The sequence below is a fragment of the Ambystoma mexicanum genome, chromosome 10 (assembly GCF_040938575.1).
Source record: "Ambystoma mexicanum isolate Mex_15411 chromosome 10, UKY_AmexF1_1, whole genome shotgun sequence".
In the NCBI taxonomy this organism is placed as follows: domain Eukaryota; kingdom Metazoa; phylum Chordata; class Amphibia; order Caudata; family Ambystomatidae; genus Ambystoma; species Ambystoma mexicanum.
Window position 1 is genome coordinate 152,970,074 of NC_090932.1, and position 25,702 is coordinate 152,995,775.

At 44.2% G+C, this 25,702-nt stretch overlaps 1 protein-coding gene across 5 annotated transcripts in view; it reads right to left on the reverse strand.

Annotated features, from left to right (window-relative positions):
- The window catches only part of ADD2 (adducin 2), a 573,955-nt gene that overhangs the window by 415,000 nt on the left and 133,253 nt on the right, over positions 1-25,702 (reverse strand). For 4 of the 5 annotated variants that reach the window (XM_069617650.1, XM_069617649.1, XM_069617648.1 and 1 more), the window contains one exon: positions 8,670-8,889. In XM_069617650.1, the coding sequence (XP_069473751.1) occupies positions 8,670-8,855 (186 nt within the window). In that variant the 5' untranslated portion in view covers positions 8,856-8,889. Of the gene's footprint in view, positions 1-8,669; positions 8,890-25,702 lie in introns of those variants that run through there. The other variant, XM_069617651.1, reaches the window with a different exon arrangement.

Consider the following 25,702-nt stretch of genomic DNA (forward strand, 5'->3'; position numbering starts at 1 on the left):
TCAGTTTTGTCCGGTACAGTAGATCAACTAAGCTACTCAAACTGTGGGTCTAGGAAGGTTTTAGATTTTGAGGCAGAAAAAGGCATGTCCCCAGCATTTATTTTTATAAGCAATTTTTTTATCTGATTGTTAAAATTAGGTAAAAACTATATTCTGAAACAATGCATGAGGTTAAAAAATGAAAATGTACAAAGACATGGTTTTCTGGATAACCTAGAATCACCTGGTCCCACATTCCTATGAATGTGTTAGCACATGGCAGGTTTTCCATACAATAACCGGCTGCCCTCCACACTTGGCCCTCACAGGTTGCCTTATGTTCGCCTGTCCTTTATCCCCCACCTCCAGAAGCACCACCTCCTCCTCCACTCTCCCTCCCTCAAGAATCATTGGAAGTGTTCAGCACCATGTGTGTGAAGTGCACAAGCCCAAGAGTCAATGGAAGTCTTCAGCATCATGTGTATGAAGTGCACAAGCCCAAGAGTCAATGGAAGTCTCCAGCACCATGTGTATGAAGTGCACAAGCCCAAGAGTCAATGGAAGTCTTCAGCACCATGTGTATGAAGTGCACAAGCCCAAGAGTCAATGGAAGTCTTCAGCACCATGTGTATGAAGTGCACAAGCCCAAGAGTCAATGGAAGTCTTCAGCACCATGTGTATGAAGTGCACATGCCCAAGAGTCAATGGAAGTCTTCAGCACCATGTGTATGAAGTGCACAAGCCCAAGAGTCAATGGAAGTCTTCAGCACCATGTGTATGAAGTGCACAAGCCCAAGAGTCAATGGAAGTCTTCAGCACCATGTGTATGAAGTGCACAAGCCCAAGAGTCAATGGAAGTCTTCAGCATCGGATGTATGTGATTTCTTTGACAATATTTCACCTAATGGAGATTTTATCGAATCCATTTCAACGAAAAACGAAATCTACTTTTTACCCCTCACCCCCCCTACCCTAACTTATACCCTTACCCCACACCCCACCTATTATGCATTACACATATACCATCTTCCCTACCATTTTCGGTGAAATAAATTAGGTGAAAGCTCATTAGGTGAAATGGTATTTGAAGAAATATACGGTAACGTTCAGCAGCAGCTCTTTGGAGTACACAAGTGTCTACAGTCCCTGAAAAGTAAAGTTTCTCAAGTGCCGTTGTCTAAAAACAGAAACCATCGAAGCGCTCACAACAACGCAGGTGGCTAGAAGGGTTTTTGTCAAGTTCAAGAAGTCCCTGTAGATGTTCAAAGTAACGAGAAAATGTTCTCAGAATCTAATGTAAACAGAAATATTTAATACAAAGCTGATAAGCAATTTAAGCTATATGTCTAAGCCAAGCAAAATCCAAGTGTGATGCGTGATTACAAAGTGACTCTGGGAAGGAGGAGTGACAATAGTCTATGACTTCAGACCATTGATTAATTGGGAAACACACGGCTATCAGTAGGATTTTGGTGACAGCCTTTCAGGACCACAGTGGCCAGGGTAATTTAGTAATACATCACAGGGGTACTAATAACGGTGGTATCCACTCTAGCATCTGTATTGATTACAATTTCTATTGACAAACGTGCAAAATGATCAGCTGCCAGCATCCCTGTTGGATCACCAAAAGTGAGAGTTCTTCACCACTCCACAGCACAAGGGACTACTGCTATGACAGTGGTTACGGCAATGAGGGTCACCGTTGCTGGATCACCACTTGCTGATGTTGAAGAAATGCCTCCATCCATGTCAGGTACAATAGAAACTCTGTTAAAAAGAATACTGGCTATGGCATCTGGTGAATCTCTCGGCACTGGCAGAAAAGCAGTGGTCTTCAAACTGTGAGGCTGTCCTCCGTAGGGTGGCCTGAAGGAATTCCAGGAGGGGCGCGAGGCCCTTCATAATAGTGAATATGGTGACTGCTTTTACTAGAAAAAATAAGCAGAAATGGCATGGGGTGGGTGGGGGGGTGACAGCAATGTTTTTAATCTAGAGGGGGTCAGCATAAAAACCATGTCACATGTGCAGAAATGTGGGGGTTCGGAGGAATGAGGGATTGGGATTGTCGGAAGCGGATGGCATGTTAACATGTTTCTCAGTGTGGCTTGACGATCAGTGTAAACAAAAAGTGCGCCAGTGCTTTGTGGCACACCTTTAGGTACTTTCCTTGAAAGGCATCGAATACTCGGCTGATTGCACGTGGGCTCGTTGCGGCTACGGACCTGCGTCTCCAGGCGGCTCTCCTTGGCGGTTTGGCTTGGCAGGGTACAGCACCTTTATGGCACCCATTTTGGCACTTATGTTGCCCCTATATGTTGGTGCGGGGGTCCTGAGATCCCGAGTAGTGCTCTGGAGTTTGCGGAAAGAAAGGCATTGCTAATTAGCATGACAGCTATGATTACTCTGTGAAAGACCAGCATTGCGGCATACCTCCTTGATATCACTTTAATACCACTCTGCTACTGCTCTGTTCTGTTTTGGCAGTTAGTAGCTTGTCATAATTTAACATAGATATATTGGCCAGCAAATCCATATTGGATAGTAGCTAGACAACATAATAGTACTAATACTAATATTACTATAACTACTACTATTTCTTTTGGGGGGTCTGCACCATGACATACTGGAAGCAGGTCTTTTGGGCCCAGCCTGCCGAGTGGTGATTGTGGGGTTCTTACTGTGCACTTTGAACCACTTTCCCCTATACCCAGCTACATAGCTACTGTGGGAGATTGAGACAACGTGCTCTTACTCCCACTACTGGAGGACACAAACGGAGAAACGTTGGTCATAGACTACAGTGCCCAGGTTTGCTGAGCAGTGACTGCGGGCTATTCATTCACGCTTTGAATCACATTCCTCCATTTCTAATTACTGGTGGGAGGGTGAAGCAACGCGCAAGCATAACACCAGTGAAATCGCCTTGCTGTCTCGCCGCTAGGTGTAACGGTGGACTGGCATCCGGCGCCTAATTCGGACATCATAGAAAGTCATAACATGCAGGACCCGAGTGACTGTACACTACTATGTGCTCTGGAAACAGTGGACGGTAAAAGCAAGAAGCCTAGTTGAAGAATTACCAGATAATGCCCACAGAAAATCGACAAAACCACCTACGATTCTATGGCAGGCAAAAACGGTGCAAAGATTACTACCTACTTTGCCATGAGAGAAAATCTGCACGCTATAGATGAAGACGACCGCTCAGTGTTGGCAGCTGAATTGCAAATATCTGTACCTTGTCTTGGCACTAAAACTATCGAAATCATTGTGTCATCATTGCTGCCGACAAACACAGACCTACAACCTACCTTTCACTGGTTCACCATGAGCTCACCATAAGGCAATACTCACTGTGCACTTTCTGCATAATACCCAGCAATTGGGAAGTAAACCACACATGCATGGATAGAGACAAATGTGGGGATACTACTTCGAGCAACCAGTCACATGGATCTGTTGAGAGAGACGCGTCTAGAGGTGTTGCAGGAGAATAATTCTCATTCGTTACATCACACTTATCTGGACCAATAATATTGTCATCTACAAACAGTAAACAGCAGAATTGGTAGGAATAATGGGGGAATTATACTCAAGTAACCCTGCAGTGGTGAGATGGGGTTCTGGAGGTGAAACCACGAGTCAGCTCAGGGTGGACAGGGGCATGCGGCAGGGCTGCGTCCTTGCTCCGCTCCTGTTCAGCCTGTACATTAATGAGACAACCATAGAGTTGTTGGAGATGCCAAGCTGATAGGTTTGATCCCCGAAGTTGGGCACTGAAGTGTTTCCGGCATTATTTTTTGCCAACAATGCCATTCTGTTAGCTCCATCTCCTATGGGGATTAAACATTGTCTGGAGTGTTTTGTTAATCAATGTACAGAACTGAGGCTGACATTAAACAAGTGTAAGACAAACATTCTGGTTTTTAGGCCAAGGAGATCCAGGTATTGTGCAATCTCCATGAAGGCTGACAGGTCATATCTTGAACAGGTCTGTTATTATGATTATCTCAGTGTCAGATTTCCTGATACCGGGATACAGTCTGCCCACCTAGATAAAACACAGGTTATTTGGGGGAAAAATAGTAGTGGACTAAGGATGTTTTTCTCAGACCATTGCAGTGTCTCCTGCGATCAGCATTTATAAAATGCACTCGGCCTCTGCAGCTCTTCACGGTGCTGAATTATGGGGGTATGAAATGGGGAACGCGGAAACCAAGTTTAAAAAAATGCTTTTGAGGCTCCTGTGAGGGTTTCCAAATGCCCCCTGCTGATGGAATGAAGCCTTGAGCCAATAGTCTCTCGGATAGGCTGGAAACCAGTGTTTTATTGGATTTGGCTACGAGTAACACCGGAGCTTGCAACATTTCGTGAGGCCTTTCTTAGTTTGGGAAACCATCCTGGAGGCCTCTCATTTCCTTGGGTAAAACACGTAAGGGTGCTGTTGGAAGCGTTAGGCTCCTGTAGTATGTGGCAGATAGAATGTATCATTCAGTACCAAGCAGAAGGGGAAATCTGCTGTTAAACATTTTTGGTATGAGTCATTTATAAGCTCCTGTTTAAGGCTAAAAATGGGTCTGAGTTTTTATCCATGAAAGTAGTTCAAGGAGCAGAATAATATCTGGACCTGATTTCACCAGCACATGCACGCACTCTCTTTATGGAGTTTAGAACAGGTACCCTTAGGACGGGAAATGTACCTGTGGTTGAAAACGGACAATTCTAAAATGATGTCTTCTGTGTGGTGCACGATATGCGAGTGTGCTTCATATCTTGTTTTTTGTGTAGCATATGAGGACCTGAAGAGAATGTATCTATTGTGACCTTCTTAAAAAGCTGGTGTTACTCATGTTATGGATGCCCTCGTGTTATATAAATCAACCGTATTGGTTAATAATGTACACTTTGTGGCAAAATGTATTCACCGAGCTTAGCTATGCAGGAATACTTTAATTAAGCAAATTAATATTGTATGATCTGTTTTTTCTTTTTCCAGCATTTTATATTTTGGTGTATTATTGTATATCTTGGATGCCTTGGATTGTATTTATTCATTTTTGTGCTGATGGTATAATGCAGACTAAAGCAGCTATGTGACTGAATGGCTGAATTTTGCTCAGGCTTAGGTGCAATCACTACTGCCACTAATCGTGCAACTAACCTTGCAGGACTAGCCTCTGTAGTAAGTGCGGAGGGGGGAGATAATGAGGGCAATATATAGGAAAGCAGTCGTATTAGTCTTTACTGACAGCACTAGTGCCAAAGGATGACAGATTGATGGAGAAACTAATATGGTGGGAGGAGAAACTCATAGGGGTAGACAGGCGCAGTGAAATGGTGGATGATAAATGGCCCACGCACTCACTGTCTCTTGAAGAATGCATATAGCAGACACCTGACACTCTAATATTAGTTACGCAATTGCACACACAAGAGCTTCCAACCAGGTAAGGGGTGGAAGAAGAGGCGAATATTATATTAGAGGATAATATGTGTGTAGATTTATGTGATAAACAACCACTGAAGAGCCTTAAGAGTCTAAAGAAGCACACACCCCAAATAAATATTAGCCAGGCATTTATGTAAGCCAAAAGTAAGAAAACTAAGGCCCTATTAAACACTATTCATGCACACACGCATGATGATAACTTTACGCCGCTCCTCGCGCTCTGTTCGGTAGGAAAGAAGTTAGCTGCGCAACCTAGCAAAGAGCGTAACCTAGCAAAGAGAAACGAACGCTGGAAAGTGCAGCTGAGAGCTCGCTAAAAATAGTAGAGGGACATAAAACCAATAAGGGAAGTGGCACTACAGGGCAAGGACTTACTGTAAAGGGTCCTGAAGAGAGCAGAATGAAACACAGTGGACTACAAACTGAGAAAGACACCAAATGTAACATGATAGCTGATAGAGCAGTACCAACACATGGCAGTTGCAATGTGCCTAGACAAAGGAAAAACAGACCAATAACAAGTGAATGGAAAAGAGATGCCAACAGATTTAGAGGCTTTGTTTCAATCACCAGATAATAATGAAGTCCCAAACACTGCTGAAGCCTTTTCACAAACGTCCCCAATAATATTGACAGAAGATAGTAAGCAGAATGACAAGACTACTGTGGCGAAACAAAAGGAAACACATAGTAAGGCTCTCAGAGTCCGATGGGCAGGATGGCTTTATGAACAGGAGGAAGATTTCTGGACCGGATACACAAAGTCATTCCCCTACAGTGTATAAACAATACTACATTAAGGAAAATGTAAACATAGCGACATCACACATTCATTTAAAAACTAATGACATCACTGACTACATTGACCAGCATGCCACGGGACTGCTGAAACTAGGATATGAATGCACTACTATAGAAGTTGAAGATATTGTAGATATCGGATTAATACCTCGATAAAACAACGTGTGAAATGGGACAAGGTGAAGCTACCCAGTAGTGCATCACAACTACGAGGCAGTCAATTGAGTTAAAAGAGCAGTGAACAAAACAGGATAAGAATGAGGAAGGTTGGGAATGGTGGATTAATACACTTAGGCAAACAATGACTATCTATTCGTAATTAAACGCCCATCCTATTATCATGGAACACTAGGGGGCTTTAAACACTTTTTTTGCACAAGGAGGGCTACTAGAATCAATTGAAACTATCAGTATTGTTGCCCTGCAAGAAACATGGTTAGTACCCCCGTTTATTGTGGAAGGATGGATATTCCTAACTAAGGAGGCAACTCAGGGCTCTAAAGGAAGGCCAAAGGGGGACTGGCCCTCAGACATCCACCGCACTTCACCTGGTCTTCTGCACGTAGCTCGAGTGCTATAGACTATGTTTTTCGCATTTAAGTTGGCTACTTTGGTGGTTGATATGTGTGTAATCCACAGGAAAGAGAGTGATCACCTACGGCTCATTTGCGCTCTAAATTGGGTAATAACCATACATAATTGCGGGGAGAGTGGTGTACTTGCAACTAACTCACAGAACAATCGTATTACTTGCCTAACAAGTGGGGACTGAAGCTAAGGTAGTTAGGCCCGCCGCAGTGACATTAACAACTGTAAATTCTTACACAGCGCTGCTGAGTGGGCATTCACAGAGTTTGGGTGGGCCTTGCCCACTCAGGTCCTACTCTGTCTACGCCTCTGCAGTGGCAGGCCCTGTGGGAGCCCGTGCTGCAACAGGCATGCATCCCGGGGTTCTCCTCGCAGCCTGATGTGTAAAGTTAATTTAGCACCGGGGGAGGTACTCAAGGCCACGGCCCGCCAGGGAGCTCAAACATCAGCTTCCTGCCTTTTTTCTCTCCATCCAGAAACAATGTCAATCCCAATAGTTTCATTTCCATTGTAAAACATTATCTCACGTGCCCAGCGCATTCCTTGGAAAGAGAGGGTTTCTCCCTTCAACATTCCTTCCAGCCTCAGAGTGGGATTGGAAGGTTAAGTCCATTGTAAAACAGGTAAGGAACCAACAATAAATAAAACACTTTTAACCCTACCCTTTGGTCTGCGCCTTTTAGTTATAATTTGCCCAAGCAATGTAGTCCTTTTAGCTGGGCCCTAATCAGGCCTGGGGCTACAGAACTGTAAGAGACTCTGTTTCTTGGAATGGTAAACCTCTGTCAGAAAAAAATGAATATGGTGATTCTAGATTTTGCTGATGTATTTTTCTCTGTAAAACAGGCGTAAGTCATAATTAGAAATGAGCATTGTACCATTTTAAAAAGAGCCAACATACAATTAAATCATGTCTTTCTTTTGCCGAGAATGCACACCAATTTTCTCTCAAAAGGTTCACACTTACATTAAAAACAATGTTCTGTTTCTTCCGTGTGCACCAAGGCAATGCTTATTTTTTGCAAGTGGGCCAATTATTGCTTGGCTGTGCCATGTTTTTGTTACATTATGCAAAAACACTCATTATTAGCGAGAAAATCGAAAATAACAACTCTGTTCAAGGTCTACCAAAGCCCCTCTGCCTGGATGTACGCTGCACCATGAGTGTGATGGAGATGTTCCTACCGGACACACGCAATGAGTCTCCAAGTACCAGGCTGGCCCGCGCATCGAGGATGCCTCCATCTCTGCTGCCCTCATCCTTCTTTTAACCATAAAAACATAGCTCCCCTATCTCAAGATATGTGACTCTGCTAAACGCAAGTCAGACAACCGTGAAAGAGAGCAAGAGAGAGAGCTAGAGACAGAGTGAGAAAGAGAGAAAGAGTCTGGAGAGAGTGAGAGCGTAGAGGGAGCGATAGAGAGAAAGTGAGCGCTAGAGTGGTATAGGATACACCACATACAGTTAGTACTCTTAAAAACCCTTTCCTCCCCTGACTCCCCCTGAGCCAATGACAATTTACCATGCTGAAAATGATGACCCCGACTCATTTACCTCGTTCTTTTTTTGCACACAAAACAATGCCCCAATTGCTACTTTAGAAGTGCATTTCTAATAGAATATTACTTTTTTAACTGAGTTCTGTTGAGGTAGGTACATGTCATTCCCACCCATGATAGAGCGAATGTCGTGAAACTGATCACCGCAGCCATGTCTTTCCATACCTCTTGTTTTCTAAACCATGTCACACACTCACTGAAATTGCATTGAGGATAAAGATACACTCCTCTTTGCTCTATTGGATACCAACATGGGATCTGATAAGTATACATGTGGTCTTGCACTCACAGGACTCTGTAGGATCATGGTGACTCGTTTCTTCTCCTCCATGACGTTGAAGTCCTGTCTGAGATCAGCCGGCGTGTTGTGATATTTCAAATACTCAGGATCGCCTTCAGAGAGTTGGTCAATGAGACTTTGCTCCTCATTTTGCTGTGGCGAAGTCACTGCTTCCGGGGTTGTTGTGGTGCTCATCCTTAAATTCGTTTCTTACTGTTCTCTTTTATATCTGAAAAAAAGCACGCCATGAGTCAGCATTCAAAAGAAGATGTATTTCAAATATTTATGGGATGTAAGACTATCCGGTCATGTTTTTCGATTAACCATGTTATATCTCTAAACCAAAACATATTTAAAGTTTGCTTAAGTAGAGGGAAGAGATGGGAAAACACACGAATAAGTGTCACCATGAAGAGCATTGCTATATTGTAATTTCATCACATGTATTTCTAAAATAATTTTTGGTGCGCGTTTCATTTCATAACGATTTGATTGCAAAATCATTTCATTGTAAACACATTTAATTTCAACACAAAAATGACAGTAGGCTAATAACGTAATTTATAAAGGATCATGATTTGGTTTAGATTCAAATATAAGATTAGAATCATGATTAGGGTTTGGGTCATGATAAACTTTAAGGTAAAGGTTAGACCTTGGGGAAGGCTTAGGGTTTCTGTTGGGGTCAACGTAATGGTCATTGAGTAGGCTTACAGTCAAGGTTTACAAAGCTAAGTGAGTATTAGGGCCAATGATAAGAATAGACTCAGGGGTATTGTTAGGTCATGTGTAAGAAAGTTAATTAATTACTGTCATCAGTCACAGGTTTGAATCCAACAGTGTCAAACGTTGATGAACTGAACATTAAATGGGGAAATCATGACACCTACTATTATACCCCTTAGAACCCCGAAGAGCTACATAAATAGGGTCAATTACTTGAAATGGAGCCTTTACTGTGTTTACCTCACAACACACCAAAGCACAGACCCTTTCCAATGGCAACCAACCAGTTGTATGGAAGGGAGCTATGGTGCCAAGGACTTGTGAAGTGAGGGCAAAATAGTGCAGTTAGTTCTGTTGCAGTCTGCTACAAAGCACAAAAAAGTAGCAAACATAGAAATGTAATAAGCAATGAAAGAAGGGCGACACCCGATTGCAAATAGTTTATGGAATCAACTGGGAATTAGGGGTCCGTCTCTTACTCGGGACTACTCAAAAGAACCACTTAGCGGTCAGTGGTCTCTGCGCTACACTTGTGATTCTCTTCGTCTCACCGTTTTTTTCGGAGTGCTAATGGTGCGTCTGCTCAGACTCAAACTGGAATGCTCTTTTTCACAGTTTCTGTGGTTCAGGTGTACAGTGGGTGCCTAGGCTAGCGGTTTCGTTCGCAGCACTCTCGCCAATGCTCTCCAGACCTTCCGCCTTCGTCTCGCAGCTTTGGGTTCACACTGCTCAAAATGGCAGCCTCATTCTGAATACAGACGATCAGAGTCTCAATGGTGGTAATAAGTGCTCAGTGTGCGCCTGGTTCTAAGGTCGCACTGCGTTGTTGTGACGGATTTCCATCTTCTAGGGCAAAATCTCCCAGATTTTTAAATTTCAGGTGCTCAAGTAAAGGGTTTCTACCATGAAAGTCAGATTTGCTAAAGTCTCACTTTTAGAAAGCGCTCTGTATTTTGACAAAGGTGGTGTTGAAATGTACAACGCACCTAAGCCCAGAGGCGTCAAAGCACACAAAAAGAGGTTAGACAACATGGCAAACAGGACAGATACACATTACAGGAGATCCTGGGAAGGGGTCAAGGGAAGCCAGAATATTAAGAGAACAGAAGCATCTTCAGTCTCTTGCGGAACATAGGAAGAATCTTTTCCACGCAAAGTTCCACAGCAAGAGAATTCCAGGCTGTGGAAGCATGCACTGGAAAGGAACGACTGCCTCTTGATCTTTAAGATCTAGGACAGATCAGTCTGTATGTGTTGGAAGACCGAGTAGATCTAGTCTCCTGTTGCTGGGTAAGGCTCGATTTAAGGTAAGAAAGAGATGCACCGAATAAGCATTTATGGACCATGATATTTAGCTTAAACTGGATTGTAGAAGGAACAGGTAGCCAATGAAGGGCTCTCCTATGTTCCGAAATGGGCTCCCTCCTTGGGAAACTTTTTTACATTCCCTACTGCATCATTTTGGACAACCTGTAATTTGTGTAAGGCAAATTTACTGGCCCCATTGAAAAGAACGTTACAGTAATCGAGTTGTGGCATGATGGTCGCTCTTTCAAGGGTTTCACAGTTTTATGGAGACACGTAAGGCTTTACTAGCCTCAATAGCCTCAGGTGGAAGTGAGATTTTTTTGACAACACTTTCTACCTGGGTGTCAGCTGCCATGGAGGCATCATACATCACCCCAAGGGTCTTAACCTTTTTTTGAACATGAATAGTGTGCCCTTCAATGAGGAAGTTAGAGAAACGATGATCCAGCTTTGTTTTTGAAATAGGTGACCCGAAGATTAATAGTTCTGTTTTGGAACTATTCAGGCATAACCAGTTTGCCGACATCCAGCACTTCACTAAATTACGAAGGTTCTATACCGTGGAAGAATTGTCAGTATAGTCGCCTGTGAGTTCAATCAGAAGCTGGGTGTCATCATCGTAATTAGTAAATACATCTTTTGGAAATCTTGTTGGAGCTAGAGCTGCACAATGTCCCTTGTGTAAGATGAAGGCAAGATCTCCAGAGTTGATGGCTCTCCGCTTAGCTGCCTCTGAGGGACGAGAGAGGCGACTGCTGGAAGAAAGCCTTACTGTTACTGAAGACTCCTGATAGCCAAGGAGCACTACCCAGGACTGTGGCAAACACCCAGCAAGGAACTCTAAATTATTTCCCTGGACTGGGAAGAGTTGGGTAAAGCATCATTTTCTTGAAGGGGCTGGTGAAAGCACCCACAGCGTGCTGCAAGCTAACAGGTGCTGCATTTCCTGATTCAAGCCACTTGGAGCATATCGAGACAAAGTTGAAACTACCATCAAGCTGCTGATCGAGACAAAGTTGAAACTACCATCAAGCTGCTGATGCTATTTTACTTCCCCAACCCCTATGCTTCGAGCTCGGGTTTGCTGCGTTTAACTGCCCACAGAATCCAGTCAAGCTTTGAAGTGGGTGCAAATCATCACTGAAACCATATGTTGTAGGCTAACTCACTGCATTGAGCCATCATGGCCAATTTCCATGCTTCTACATTTCAAGCCATCAGTCTAGCGAAAACCGGAAACCACCGCTGCCTGCATTTGGACACTTCTGAGCTCTTAGAGCCACCGATAGACAGCAATACACATACCAGTGTTCAAATGCAGTTGAGCAGGTGGCCTGCTTTGACTTGTGAGAGTGAAAAAGTGATAAGAAGGCCAGCACAATACTGTCGAGCAACTACAAACGGCGAAGGTAGTCTTGAAAGCTCTAGAGTAAAGGCTTTTCTAGGTTCTAGCCCCTGGCCTTTATACCTTGGGCCTAGATATAGCACGGGAACATTCCCTACTTTAAAAAAGACATTCATAGGTGTCCATTGTGCATTTACACTTTTCTGCATTTCTGCCCGTGTTTCATCTATACGCAGAATCACCAGCATATATCTAAGTTTGCATTGATCTGTGTGTTTAGTGGGGTGGAATTGTTAGTATTTTGAACTACTGTTTGTATTTTTATTAAAATATCTGGGCCCTCAGAAAATCTCAGACAAACAATACCATCAAAGTCATATTTTTCAAGTTTTGTTGAGCTTTATGTCAGAATGACGGATTACACATTCTGATGAATTCGCTAAAACGTACCTTTATCAACTAATACTTTTTCGACAAATTATTATTTATTTTTTAAATGGAGAATTTCCTTCAGACCCACAATTCTTCATTTCAACCCCACCCTTTTCCTTAATTTTTCACTCTATTATTTTTCCTTTTCCTCTTACTTTTTGCAACCCTATTCATTACTTCCCGTACCCTGTTCGTTATTTATTATGTGTGAAAGCAATTAATCAGAAAACCTTTCATCCATGTATTTGTCAGAATCATGTTATTATTCTAACTGAATAGAAATTCGTTCACAAAATACAAGAAGTTGAATCACTGTTTAAAGGGGATGTAGGGTTGGTGGCTTGGTGAAGCCGCGCCAACTGCAATAAGGAGCCTTCTGTAGAATGTCAGGGGGGTGGCCGAGTAGGGGAGGGCATCAGAAAGCCGAAATTAGGCGCGTGACTCTGTTAGATGGCTACGGAGTGAGTGGTGCGTTTCAAAGACATGGACAGGCTGCTATGACAGATATAGCGCAGGCGTTAATATCCAGAAAGAACATGTTACCCGCCTGGCATGGGAATATCCCAAAGCACAGACTTGGTGGGGTAGATGGTCGGATTATTGAAAGAATCTCAATCAAACCAAACTTGGGTATGATGGAATAGATTATTGGGCTTCAAACCTGGAACGAACACGGAAAGGACGTTTTAGAAAATAAGTTATTGTTGGCAGAATGGGTGAGGAATATGCAAGAAAAACATGGGTGTTGGCAGAATCCTGAAGGTTATATGCAGTGATAACAGAATTACCAGAGAGGAGGGATGCCTGCCCGTGTGGTGAATGTTAGGTAATAGATGGAAGTGGTGGAGTGTCGGCAGTAGACCTAAACCTGAAGGCTGTCCCATTGAACACACCATAGCTTATGACCCATCTACATGATTCACTGTCGGCTTAATATCACATTTCAATGCAGCCAATTCAATTACTTTGTGTAACAACAGTACACTTGTCAGATAACATTGAACTGCAAGCACATTTTCAATCACGCAACTGGCGAGCACCAGATCCAGCACAACAAACATAGTAGTCTCTACTACTTTATCCATGCCTTGCAACATGCCTAGTATACATAGTTTGGCCACCATCTTCCTAAAATTCATTCTCCGCCTATTTAAAAACATGTCTACTGAAAGCACTGATGCTGGTGGCATCGGCTTGTGGCACAGGGATACAGGTAGCAAAACCGTGAGTACACCTGTAACTCTACGGCTCAATGCCAGGGTTCATATTAAGAACATTTTGTTTGGGCACAGAGGGCCAATAAATGCATTTAAAGTTCCTCTTATTGGAGCTGGCCCTTCTACAGATTTCTAATGAGCATTTCGCCACTATCCATACACTATCAGACAGATACCCCTGGGCTTGAACTCTGACCAGCAACGGTGAGTTAAGGACTGATTCTGCTTTTAATGGCTATTAATCCATCCCAAGGCTCTTTAAAGTCCTTCTGATTGAACATTACTTTAGTCTGTGCCAGACATGTTCGTGGGCTCGTCACACGCTGGTTACATTCTGGCATACAATAGAAAGAACAGTGCTATGTGTGTGCGTGTGTGTGGGTAGGGGAGGGGGGGTGTAACCTGCAGCTGTACAGTAACTTAAAAGGTGTGGGATGTACAATCAAGCAGCAGGTCAGCACTCTCGGAATGTTTTAAAAACAGTTGTAAAATTGAGCCACAGCCTGCAGTATAAGGGTGAGTCTCTCAGGCATTTCCTCCGACTTGGAAATGGAAATATAATAAAACACTTGTTGACATATAAATAAAATGGGGGGGGTGAGAGGGGGAAAACTGGCATTAAACATACAGTCCATTAAAAACATCCCAAATGACAGAATATTTATCAAGCTTTTCCTTAAACCAAAAGGACACTGTCTCACTGCTCGAAAGAACTGACACATCATGCAACCTGCCATCCACAGAGGACCTGAGACCCCTTTTCCAAAAATGTAATTTGTTACTTGGCCACTAAGAGAGCCCCATACGCCCAAAAGAGTCAACCAGCCGGCAGAACAATGGCAATCGGGAACAAGCCCAGCACACGCATATATCATGGGGGTACAAGGAAGAGAAAGACCCTACACAAGATCCACACATTGGAAGACTTCACCCCAAAGGACTGGACTTTCTGACACAACCAAAACATGCAGAATGGTGCCCACCTCCCTTTTGCAATTCCAACAAGTGTCATCCTGGCCCAGCTTGCAATGCTTCATCTTCCAGAGGGACCAGTAAAAACAGTGCGAGATCTTCTGTTGGATATATTTCAAGTCCAAATTAACCTTGGAGCTGCAAGGACCCGCACATATACGACCCCATTCACCATCAGAAAACACACAACCCAAGTCAGTCGACCATGTAGCCCTACCATCTTCGGAAGCAGTGCCTCTTAGAGGAGCCTCCAGGCCTTCCTGATTCCTTATACTGGAAAACACTTGTGGCCCTCGCCAATGTTCACACTTTGGATTTCTCGGTCTCTCATAACCCACATTTAAGGTTACTTCACTTTTTTCCAGTTGCCTGCCCCTTCCCTGGACCACCAGTCTACCTTCTTCAGCGTTGGGCTGGTTCCCCGGGTTTGGCGTTTTGTCGACGCATCTTCCTCTTGTTTCACTCTCCCGTCTCTGAGGTTTATCAGTGTCTCTGTTTCTCAACCTGCCCGCCTCTGCAGTCTTCACACAGGGGAAGTGGAGGACCTATGCCGCCTGATGGGCTCAGTATCATTCATGGGCTCCAAGCCAATCACAGGAACTCTATGTTCATGCAACCAAGTCGGACAGTTTTCCCGACCCCCGTCCTTGCAGCGGTTGCTCTCTTTACCGGCCTTCCAGGGTTTGTCTCTGTTCCTTCGAATCTCTCGTGTTGCCACTGGCTCCACAGCCCAACAGCACTCGACCCTTCTAAGCATATTTATTCTCACATAAGCAAATAGTATTTCTCTCATAGGGAGTTCCTTTTGGGAATGGGAGTCTTTGTCCCCTAGAGCTGAGTCACTCCCAGTGAGATCCCACTTGCCCAGAACCCTAGCGAGGGTCTTGATGAGCAGGCTCTCCTCCCTAGCCTCAAAGGGGGTTTCTCCCCCCCTGGGGAGAAGGGAGGAGGGAGAAAGGATGAATACCCTAGATTCGTCACAGGGTCTAATCTAAGGGGGCCTAGTGTTCCTCCAAGCCCGATGCCACAGTCTACAAAAAAAAGGCAGTTCCAGGAAAATAGCCCTCTGCTGACTGCATCCAGGTCACTGACAGTTTATAGATCCTAGAGGATTGGCTCACCTTTCCTTGGTTCCTCCTTGTCTCACATACTCTCTTTGGTTAGTTCCAGGGCTCATATATTATAACCCTCTGTCTTTAGGTCAACTTCCTGTGATAAATCTGATGATGTCATCACTTCTTTCCTGGGGGTAACCTCTCCTCATGTGGCAGCCGCTACCAGATCCTGACCCTGGGGCGGCTATGCAAGGGAGGATCACATTGGGGAAGGCAACCCTCATGGGAGGAAGTTGAAGTCCTCTGACGATACATGGTATCCCCTTTCCCATATAGGGATGTTCCCTCCATTCTTCATGCCTTAATGGCATACTTTGGTAAACCTTTTCTAGAGACCACAAGACCTACTAATGACATTTTTCAATACTCCATGAATAAACTACCAAGAACTGCCTACCAATATCATATGCATAGAAGTACTGGGACGAGGATACTGAACACAGTAATAAAGATCACTCTTCAAACCTCCTCCAAATCTACTAATTACATTTTTCAATACTCCATCAGTAAGCTACGAAGAACTGCCTATCTATTACTTTTTTTATAGAAATACTGGGACGCAGAGACTGAATGAAGGAATGAAGATTAATGAATCCGAGAAGCACATCACACACTTTAGTGTTGGCAAACCTGTGATAGGTGCCGGGTCATTTAAAAATCCCAACCAGCATGGAGAGCAAAGACACTGCCTGGGAAAGCTTTGTCCTCTTGGTCCGAACCGAGGGACAACCAAACCACAAAGCAGACCACAGAGCCAGCCGGCTCAGGGGCGGTGAAGGAAGGTAGACTGCAGATGCTGGTTTGCTGTGCCAGAGCGGTGCGAGGTGGAAGAGGGAAGTCTCCCTGATGGCAGCAGGACCCAAGCAGCAGCACTGAAGCTGCCCAAACATGAAGAAGGGCTGCACAGCAAGGCATGAGCAGCAAAGAACTTTGGAGAAGTTTAGCAGAGCCAACAAGCCTGTGAAATGAAAGCAGGACCTTGGCACGCTGCAACCCATTTACCATAGAAGAGCTGGAGAACGCCAAGTAAAGCCGGGGAGTACTGAGAAGGGAAGTTGGAACACCGGGGCACTGCAGAAACATTATCAAGGACAGATGAACGTAAGTGAAGTGAATGAATAGGAATTTGATATCTTATGTCTTCAGAATAATAACAAAGTGAATGTGAGACATATACAACAAGGTGAAGTGTGTAAAGTGAATCACATGAGAAAAGCCCCAGCAGGAGAGTATACCAGGCAAAGTCAAGTTTGCAAGTAAATAAAGTGAATCACATAAGGAAAGCCCTGGCAGGAGAGTATACCAGGCAAAGTCAAGTTTGCAAGTGTGAAAGTGAATCACAAGAGAAAAGCCTTGGCAGGAGAGTATATCAGGCAAAGTCAAGCTTTCAAGTGTGTAAAGGTAACCACACGAGAAAAGCCCTGGCAGGAGAGTATACCAGGCAAAGTCAAGTTTGCAAGTGTGTAAAGAAGCCACATGAGAAAGACCTGGCAAAGGAGTACACCTGGCAAAGCCAAGTCTAAATTGTATTGTTGATCATAGACTCCCTCCACCCCCTATAGGAAGACTCATATCCGTAGGAGTTTCTAAGTGTTTTAAAGAGACCTGCGGAAGGGAGACAGCTCCCCGGCAGTGAACTGCGATGCCGACAGAAGGGAGTTATCATCCTGGACTATAGAGAACTTTGGTTGTGTAATTGATTTTTTGTTTTTGTTGAAGAGAACCCTGGGGAAGGGAGCAATGCCCTGGAACTGTGAACTTTTGTGTTTGAGTTACATTTTTCATTTGATCTTGAACATTTGTGCTCCATCAAGCCCAAATACATTATCCTCATCACATTAGATTTACTTGTAGAGTGTGAGGGCTAGGATAGGGTTTCAGACACAAGCCATTTTGCTTTGGACATCTTGACACAGGGCAGACCCTTAGTTTTTGGTTGGGGTAGTGAAATACCTCTTAGGATAGGAATAGCTAGGCATTTTCCAACCCCCTTTTATTTTGAATAAATGTTTAGAGCCAAAACTAGGAGCTGTCTCTGACTGTGTCTCATTCCTGGCGCCTCACATTCCTTTGCTCCTGAAATGTAGACACAGCACAGACCTACCTGCAAGTATTCCCAGGGGATGCCCATATGATTGCAAGCAGTAGTTGCTTCCTTCCTGCATGGGTGCTTTTCAGACTGAAGTTAACCTACCTGACAACAAGTTGCCCTACAGGAGCTTGAGCTGACTACGGGCTCTGGGCTGCTTGGCTTTCACATGTACACTGCCGCACACCTAAGCCTGAGTCCACTACAGGCCCTGGTCTGTACTGCATTTGCAAGGACTCAAACAGGTATTGTACCTAAGCTATAGCCCACTTAAAGCTCTGAATATGCTTAATATTGGATCCAACTAGGCTCTGGACTACAGCCGCAAGCAGGTTTGCAATCAGTTATTTCCCCTTCAAAGATTATCTAAACCTTGCCAGAACCTGGGCTGTAGCTTTGTGAGCTCTTAATCTTCTACATATATCCCTCCCCCAGTTTCAGCTTATTATGGCTTCCTTCTGTTTCCATTGCTTTTCCCTTTCAGCGTACTCTATTACACTACAATGTAGTTTAATAAAATGGCTGAGGACAATGGTCGTTTTTCGAGAAGGCAGAGACAGGAGCACTGAAAAGTGCTGACTTGCAAGAACTGCTGCCAGGATTATTTAAGCATATGTGACTGCATGAACTGGTTAGGTTCCTTGCTGACAAATTGCCTGCCTTCCCCCTCCCCTGTTAGCTACTCACTCCGTTCTTTCTCTGTTCCCCTCATGATGTTGTTCGCCATATGATTGCAAAGTGCTGTGTTGCTTCTCGTATCTAGGTCTGCGCTCAATAAATACCCTAGTAGTAATAAATACCCTAGTAGTGATAAATACCCTGGTAGTAATAATAAAGGTCCGATACGGACAACGGATTGTTTAGACAGCGTGAATGACAACACGATCCGAGGGTTGTATACGCCCCTCTGCAGGAAGCTGAGACAGACTCATCAGGTGATTTTGTGAACAAAAGTTGACAACAAAGAAGGATTCAATGTAAATTCACGGATGTATTGTACAAATTTACAAATGTGGTTGTAGACCTAACTGAGTGGCAGAAATCCCACAGAACGGGTTATTTTGCTACATGGAAGTTGAGCAAATTCAGCCGGCAATTGGAACCAGAACGCGAAATCATGCAAATTTGGTAAAGTTTAAATAATGTTTGAAAAAAGGTGGGGTTTTTTTGTTTTTCATAGACCTACAAAAAACTTTCAAGACACATCTCAAAATTGTCTGGTTCGAGCTTTGTAAGGTGGGTTGTAGCCCTTGGCGTGAGTTGGGATATTTCTGCCAGAGAGCAAAGTGAGCTTTTCGAGAAGTCTCAGGTTTCGAATCGGTCAGCTGACTAGGGTTCTATAAAGGTGAGGGTCCTGGAGGCCCGGTTAGGTTAGTGCCGTCAGCTCCCAATGGATGTGGGCAGGGCCGGTCTTTGCATAAGGCTGTACAGGCGGCTGCCTGACGTGCCAGCATCTAAGGGGCGCCAAGAGGATCAACACACACACAAACTGCTTCATGATGCTTTTGCATCATTTAATTTAATAAAGTAGTATGTACACAGTGTACGGCGGTAACGCTGCTTATGTAAAAAAAAAAAAGTGTGATTCAAATTTGAAATCAGACATGATTGAGAGCCAGAGTTCTGTCTGACCCGCTGCATGATGCCTGGGCCTTGGATGCTGCTGCTGTCCAGCAAAGCAACTAGGCTAGCACCACATGCTTATATAAATGAGTTCCTTTGCTCTTATCAACCTTTGCAAACTCCAACAGATCTTGGCTGGGAATCACAGACTTTTACTCCAGCTGTTTAGAGTGAGTCTTTCTTTTACTCCGGCTGTTTACTGGGACAGTGACAGACATGGCATATGCAAGGGAAAATGAAGCCTTTGTGGCAAAGCAGAGCTCTCATTTACATTTTACATTTACATGTATTTATTTATATCGCGCACAATTGACCCTCAGGCATGATGGCGTATACAAGGCAAACAAAATAGAGAATACATAGAACATGAAACAAACAAAAAAAACATAGTAAGAAATTATACGACCTAAAAACCAGATGAGCCCAATAAAGAATGATTCTATACATACTGAAAGAGTGGGATAGTTCAGACTATTAATAAGGAATACATGATTTTACAGTTTGTGATCCCTTTTGCGAAAATAGTTACAAATGCCGAGAAAGCGTGGTAATGTGCTCGAACCGCAGCCCACGATGACACAGTCACTGTTCGGTGAGGAGCACCAATCACTTAGGTTAATTCAGTGTGTGACTTTCAAATCAAATGATCTAACAAACCCTGGGCCTGTACGTTGGCGCAACCATGCTAGTACTTTATTGCGTAAGGATTCACTAGTCTCAATTCCAGCTACCTTACTGATATTGGAAATGACAAAGTTTAGGTTATCCATAATGAGATCACGGATGCTAATATCCTTAATTCTTGGCATTTGGGCTTTTCTTATTCGCTAACTCTGCCTGGGTGCCTGCTTCAGAGTAGCATTGACTTTTGTCTCTTGAGGTTGATTGTGATCCAGTGCCGGGATTACATAGGGTAATTCTGTGTCTAAATCCATAACAGTGATGCTGGTGCAGTTGGCCTGTTCGTTGTTATGAGGAAGGGTCATTAAGGATACCAGAGAAGTGTCACTAATAAGATTACATTGTAAAACTTGGCCCAAACTCTCCAATATTGTATTGGTTTGGCTGGCCTGATCCCAGCTCTCCGCTAAACAGTTAGCTTGACAACAAGAGTCCTTTTCATTCGACTGGTTCTGTATAACTGTAGGAGGCTGAATAATGGTCTGTGTAGCTGTACTTTCTTTAGAGGGACAGATGGTTGAGACAAGCTCATTCAGGATGGCCATAAGTGCACAGAAGTCCTGGAAATTGTGACACAGATTAAGCTCTATCAAAATACTTGCTTTACGGTTCACAAACTGAGAGATGGTGTAGTCAGTTTGGATGCCAGACAGCCTGTGGTCCTTTTCTGAGGTTAATGGTGGAGGTGTCACGTAACCAGGATCCCTCTTGGCGTATTTCTTTATCCCTCCCAATAATGACATAACTGCTGGTGAGAAGTCTGATGAAATTAGTTTAGTCATGTCCCTGCACAGTAAACGTTCTGGGGTGACAGGGGTTGCAATATTAGGTCTTGAAGGCGTATTGCCCAAATTGCTGCTAAAATGTTTGTTTATGGAATCTTGTGCCTTAGGATTCAGGACTGTGCTGAGATTACCCCCATGCAGCCTCTGTCTCCTACGAGAGCTTAGTGCACGTATCTCAGACAAACGGTCCCTATTAGACACAGGAGAGGCAGCAGCCACTCCCAGTCCAAACCACGCGACCGCATCCCACGGCTCAGCTGTAAAGTTATTTAATGCCTGACTACTAGGCATTGGGCTTAAAAGTCCATGCTTGTTGCAGTCCCCCTCTCAAGTTTCCCAGTTCCATTCGGGAGAATGCCATCCAGTGATTGCCAGTCCAATGTTCTTCTTGGAATTCTGGGACGTGTAGTTTTGTCTTTGCCTTTTTATCTTTATGAATACAAATATCAGAATGCCAAGAAAAAAATGGATGGCTTCCTCACGCATGAAACTAGTAAAATTGAGAGCACTGGCCGAGTTGGTAAACAAAGGTATTATTCAAGTACTTAGAAAAGTTTAATTTTGTGGTGTGTCGGCTGTCAAGGTGGACTCAGGGGCTGTTTCTCCACAGCCTCACAGTGGAAAGCCGGTGAGACATGCCTTGAGAGCCAGGTGCCCAAAAGCAGGCCTCTGCACCACCACTCTGCCCCTCACTGTCCTCGTAGTAAAGGAGGCCTCTGGTCAATGCCTCCACCAGCACTGACTCGAAGGGGGGGCTGTGGTTGGTGAGAGCAAAACAAATGCCATAAATAAGGTAACAGCTGCTGCACTTTAAGAGGGCCAACCGGCGGCGATTCCGTGTTTGCGCAGGGAAGTGATTTATGTCCTGTAGCATACAAAGCACACAATTAGCAATTACAGCCGCGCTTTAAAAAATAAATAGATTCACAAAGCAGAATGATTGTCTCTAACTGGACACTACCAGTTCATTTCTGGAGCCATGAGGAGGACAATCTAGAAGTGGCACTTCTTGAGGACAGGTCACTGTGGGGAGAGTCCCAGAGTACACTGCTGCAGATGCAAATACACTTGGCAAAAGACACCAGGCAGCACCTGGAGCAAAACAGTGACTGAAGACATCCAGAAGCAGATCACTTTGCAGTGAAATAGAGTTGGTGAACTTCAATGATGTACTACAATGTTTGATAGACTTGGTTGCTTGCCTGGGCTGTGAGCCTTGACTGGTAGGGAGTCAGCTTACCTCCATTAGCCAAGGCAGTTACTGGATGAAGGGATTCCGAATGCAGCCAGGCATGCATGTGCGCGGCTGGTGAAGGTTTACTGTTAATTGCTGAGGTAGTTGTATTCTGAAGCAGCAGAAGTGGCAGAGTCAGAACATCAAACCGAACCTCAGTCTTGTCTCCATGGGGACATCACATGCTCTGCATGCCTGGGGCGATGACAGGTCACCTTAAACGAGCTGTGTCATTGAACCTCCACGGAGAGTGGAAAAGTGGCGCACTACCTAATTCTTTCCATTGAGTGCCTGCCACAATGGTGCAAGGAGAAGACACACTATAAATCTTGCATTGTTACATCAATGTGTTATAAGTGGCTCATACAGGAAACATTTTTTGTGGTCAATGTTTCAGCCCACAAAACGCTGTCAAACCCCCTTTTCAGGGCCGTGGCTCAGTGGCGTGGCCCCCTGTTGGAACTAAGCAATCTGCTCAGCTCAGGGTGCCAGTTTCTGCGACTTTAAAATGCTGTCAGTCTTTTTTGATTTCTCAACATGTGGTGGTGGTTGATGGAGAAACATTGATGTATTAGCTCTGAAAGTACTTTTGATTTCAGTTGATAAAAAATTAATGAAATAAACTTTTTGAAGATGCTTAATTAAAGATTTGGGAAAAGAGTTACTTGTATGTAAAGATGTGCTTTGTCCTAAAAAACAACACAGTATCTTTGTGATCACAATTGTTAGACAGGGACTGTGTCAGGGCCTTTCAACTTTTTCAAATGAAAGGAGCCTCGAGCCTCAGGGGGTCCCGAGCAACTGCCACCAGGTTTCCAGTCAGCAGTCTTTCAATATATTAATTTCTCTATTTTCATTCTGGGGCTTAAAGGGATGGTCTAGTAAAAATTTTTATTTAAAAAATAGATAGGCAACATAAAAAAAAGAAAAATACTAGCATTCTCCGTTTTAAAACTTCCTATGTAAAATTTTGAGCTATTCAAGCTCAAAATTCGCAAAAGCAAGCACATGGGCGCATCCATTTTGTGAAATGGAGGCCCTCCTGTGCTGGCTTTTGCTTTTGCGGCACTAATGAAGGAAAAGCCAGCCATCTGTAGTAAACAAAGGCTACCGCTGGGTGGCTTTCCCTTCATTAGTGCTGTAGGCGGAGGACGGGGACCGGAGGCCAGAGCAGGAAAGCTGCAGCTGAATCTCGGTAAGTGCTATTTATTTTTTTTAAAAAAATAAGCACTAGCTGCAGTTTTTTTTCTACGTTTTCCGGGCTGGAGGAGCCCGGAAAACTTAGAAATAAAACCGCAGCTTTAAAAACGTTGTATTTATGCTTGCGGTCGCTTTTGAAGCGACCGCAAACATAAATACAACGTTATTGTGTTGGAAAACGCTGCGGTTTTTCTTTCCATGTTTCTCAGGCTCCTCCGGCTCGGAGGAGCCTGAGAAACTCGGAAAGAAAAACCGCAGCGTTTTCCAACACAACCGCGTTGTTTCTGCCTGAATCTGCTTTCCCATTTGGGGCTCTCGGGGAGCCCGAGAGCCCCAAATGGTAAAGCAGATTCAGGCAGAAACAACGCGGCATTGCGGAAAACAACCGCCTTGTTTCTGCCTGAATCTGCTTTCCCATTTGGGGCTCTCGGGCTCCCCACGGGGAGCCCGAGAGCCCCAAATGGGAAAGCAGATTTAGGCAGACAACGCAGCATTTAGCATTTCCCATTTGGGGCTCTCGGGCTCCCCACGGGGAGCCCGAGAGCCCCAAATGGGAAATCAGCTGTAGGTAGAAACACTACGCGCCATGTAAACATAACCGCGTTGTGTTTCTGCCTGCTGTGGCTTTCACTTTGGGTCTCCGGTGCTCCCCTGGGAGCACCGGAGACCCAAAGTGATAGCCACAGCAGGCAGAAACACACGCGGTTGTGTTGGAAAACGCTGCGGTTTTTCTTTCCAAGTTTCTCAGGCTCCTCCGAGCTGGAGGAGCCTGAGAAACTTGGAAAGAAAAACCCCAGCGTTTTCCAACACAATAACGTTGTATTTATGTTTGCGGTCGCTTCAAAAGTGACCGCAAACATAAATACAACGTTTTTAAAGCTGAGGTTTTATTTCTAAGTTTTCCGGGCTCCTCCAGCCCGGAAAACTTAGGAAAAAAACCGCAGCTAGTGCTTATTTTTTTAAAAAAAATAAATAGCACTTACCGAGATTCAGCTGCAGCTTTCCTGCTCTGGTCTCCGGTCCCCGTCCTCTGCCTACAGCACTAATGAAGGGAAAGCCACCCAGCGGTAGCTTTTGTTTACTACAGCTGGCTGGCTTTTCCTTCATTAGTGCCGCAAAAGCAAAAGCCAGCACAGGAGGGCCTCCATTTCACAAAATGGATGCGCCCATGTGCTTGCTTTTGCGAATTTTGAGCTTGAATAGCTCAAAAGTTTACATAGGAAGTTTTAAAACGGAGAATGCTAGTATTTTTTTTTTTATGTTGCCTTTCTATTTTTTAAATAAAATGTTTTACTAGACCATCCCTTTAAAATATGAGCTTTGAGGTGCTTTCATTAAAAGCTGTGTTTTCTCTTCTCACGGGATATGGATAAGTGTTATCAGTGTTATACAGAAGTGTTACCACCTCATTGCCTTCTATCAATGGTTCCTCCACATCAGCCATTTGCTAACAAAGATGGTTTAGAGTTCTTCAGTGGGAATGTTCGTGTTTAAGCTCCCTGGCATCAAGGTGCAAAGTCAAGAAAAGTTACTTTTTGAACACATAATACAGGTAACATTCTAAGACTTTAACCTAGTATCTAAAGAATGCATGTTCTATCGCGTTTGTATTTCCATCTAGTTCTTTTTAGAATGCCCTATTTACAACATTTGTAACATACCATTTTTGGTGTCATTTTTTGGGGCTTCGGGGACGCCAATGATGCTTCCCGCCTTGGGTGCACTCTGGTGTAAGACCAGCCCTGGATGTGGGATGCGTGCACTCTGGTGTAAGACCAGCCCTGGATGTGGGATGCCAAGACAATAATAAAACTGTCTCTGTGTGTGTCATCACCTAAGATTGATGCATGAGCCCAGATTCTCCAACAGCCCCCAGGAGGCACATGGCAATGCATTTCAAAGTCTAGGCTGAAATGTCGGGCAAACACCCACCTTGCTTTCTCTTCACCTGTACCAGCTCTCCAAATTTCTGTCCTAACACCCACAATGCCTGCCTCCTTCGATATCCTTGTTTTGCTTTCTGCCTCTTTTGATTGCCTCAATAACGCACGTGATTCGTTAAGTCGTTCTCTTATTAGTCGTAGGTCCCAAGATTGGGCACAGCCTCGGAGTTCCAGCTCTCCCTCATCAGTTTCCTCTTTCAACCTCATCACACTCAGGTGGTGTGGCTATCCCTATCTCTCATGCTTTCAGATTACATGATTTGAAGAAAGAGCTACGGTTGAGGGCTCAAAGGCAGCCGCCGCCATTTTGAAGTCAGGTGGTGCTCTCATAACTGTCCTGTGACTCAGAAATCGTGCACCCTGTACATTCAG